This window comes from Dichomitus squalens (genome assembly GCF_000275845.1).
Source record: "Dichomitus squalens LYAD-421 SS1 unplaced genomic scaffold DICSQscaffold_374, whole genome shotgun sequence".
NCBI classification, from domain to species: Eukaryota; Fungi; Basidiomycota; class Agaricomycetes; order Polyporales; family Polyporaceae; genus Dichomitus; species Dichomitus squalens.
In genome coordinates, this window is record NW_006767256.1 from 1 (window position 1) to 2395 (window position 2395).

The 2395-nt window shown below is 58.4% G+C and overlaps 1 protein-coding gene across 1 annotated transcript; it reads left to right on the plus strand.

Moving 5' to 3' along the window:
- Positions 1–271: 271 nt before the first annotated feature.
- Positions 272–2191, plus strand: DICSQDRAFT_176049 (uncharacterized protein; the record flags this gene model as incomplete). Its single annotated transcript, XM_007371853.1, has 2 exons — positions 272–691; positions 746–2191. The coding sequence occupies 2 exons, from the start codon at positions 272–274 to the stop codon at positions 2189–2191; spliced, it is 1866 nt and encodes a 621-aa protein (XP_007371915.1).
- Between the last annotated feature and the right edge of the window lie 204 nt (positions 2192–2395).

The window sequence follows — 2395 nt, forward strand, 5'->3', positions numbered from 1 at the left end:
TCCCAATGAGTAAGCGCTCCTGCTGTCACATCAGTCACCTGCCTGTGAGTGAGGATGGGCGCTCCTGGCCGTCACGAGGTCTGGGGTTCGATCCTGGCCCCTCCACTTTCCGATACGAGTTGTCCGCGGTCAAGGTGAGCGTCTGTCCCAGTACACATGACCCTCAGGTCACGTGGCACGAGAAAACTGTGACAAACACGTTACTGTCGTGTTGCAGGTCGTCACCCTTGAGCCAGCGCCCTACGAGTCCTCTGAACTGACGAATTGGTGCATGGAGTACCTTGGATCTTGTCAGGCTCTGGTCAACAATGTGTTGGCAACCGTGTCTACGGAGGCCACAACAGACAAGGGGGAGGGATCCCCGGAGCTCGACCGCACGCAGTCGTTGCTAGCGAGTGACGTTCCGAACCTGTTTGTGCGCCGATGCTCCACCAAGTCGAGGTCGTTGTACTGGCTCGCTACCAAGAACGCCGCTGGTGAGTGGGTGTTTGCGGACAGTCCCCACCAAGCCCGGTATACCCAGTGGGTGAACAAGCTCATCCCGCTACGGGGCGAGGGAGGCAGCCAGTCCACCTCCCGGGCAGGAGGGGAGTCCCACCCAGCAAGCGCGTCGAAGGGTCCCTCCACTGCGAGGTCGGAGAGCCATAGCCAGTCCCAGACGAAGGTTGGGAACGTCTTCATTTACACCGTTGTGAGTCACACATCTTGCACTAAGCATGAGCGAGGAGTAACATGCCATGGCTAGTCTGGACAACCTCCTGTACAAGTTGAGTTAGACGCCCAACCAGAGGGCCACATGCTCACTGTCAAGATGCGGCAGGAAGCGCTCGTGCAAGCCCTTGGCTTGAATGTGCGAACACGCAACCTGGATCGCAAGATCGAGGTGTACGATCCTATTGCGTCGAAATGGTTCCATCCCTCGCACGACAAGCTCTGGTTCCGCTTGAACGTCAAGGAAGGGCTCGTCCTTCGGGCAAGTGACGTGCGTTTCATGCCTGGACTGGAGGATTGTGTCCTTAAGACGTTGGCAAAAGCTCTTCAGCCAGGCACTGAGGAGTTGCCCCCTTTCCTTGCCTATGCTGCAGCGCGCTCCTACCCGACCTTTGGGGACCAACCCCCACTCACAGTGATGTCTGCGTCGGTGTCACATCCCACCAACCTTCCCCTTACTCGTGGCTCTTTGGCTGGTCACAGTGCCCTCAAGACCAACACCTCCTGTGTCCGCGGTGGGCGTGTCCCCACTGCTAACGCAATGAAGCCAGGCACTGGCACCGCCTCTCGGGTCAGCCAGGATCCCATCGAGATCTCTGACGATGACAACAACGACAACAACGTCATCGTGGGTCGGCAGACTAGGAAGGACACTTCTTCTGGGAAGATCGCCAATTTGGCGTTGCGGCAGGGCGCTAGCATCTCCACCGAGGACAAGCCTGCAACTAAGGCGATGAAGCGACGTCGCGCTCACCCTCGCAAGTGGGTGACGGGTGACGTGATCGACATCTCCTCTGACGACGATACCACCCTCCCCGAGCGCAAGCGTGTTCGTGCTCACGCGAGTACGTTCGCGTCGGGCGAAGTGATCAACATCTCTTCCGATGAGGACGGGTCTCCCACGGACGATAAGCGCTCTGGAGCACGCGTGAGTACCTCGACCACGCGCGAGGTTGTCAAGCTACCTACAGACAAGGACACCACTACCATGGGCGACAAGCGCGCTGGCGTGCAGGCGACTAAGTCTCAATCAGGTGACATCATCGAGATCTCTTCAGACGAGGACATCACTCCCACCACCAAGACGCGCGGGCCCAAGCGCGTCTTGCGGCAGGTCAAAGATCTGCAGCGGGTGACGATTCCCCCCCCCGTGAGGTTCCACGGGTCTCGCCAGCGTCTGAGTAGCATGCTTGAGGTCGGGACACATTCCCAAGACAACGCCGCGGCCACGGTGTCCCTACAGACCGCTGTGACTAGTGCAGTCACCTCGCCTGCGCAAGTTGCCTCAACGTCCTTGGCGGGCGTCCCTCTGGTGACGTCGGCGTCCACAGGTTGCACTGGGGCTGTCCAGAGGGAGAGCTCTCCCTCTCCCTGCGCACCGCCTATGGTAGTGCACCCCAGGGCTTCGCCCAGCGATCGGAAGGGGAAAGGCAGAGCGGAGGATGAGCGTGATGACGAGTCTGACACTACGCTGGTGTGATGCGTACTTCGTCTGCGTACATCGTCCTCCCCTTGTTAGCATCATTCCCCCAGACTTGGGGGATCTGGATCGTTGACACCTTCATATGCTCATCCCAGCGCGTGCGTTTGCTACATACATCCATGTAATTGTTATAGTCTGTACATATACGTTACATATATTGATGTTGCCCTCATCACGTCCACTCCTTTTGTATCTCCTGAT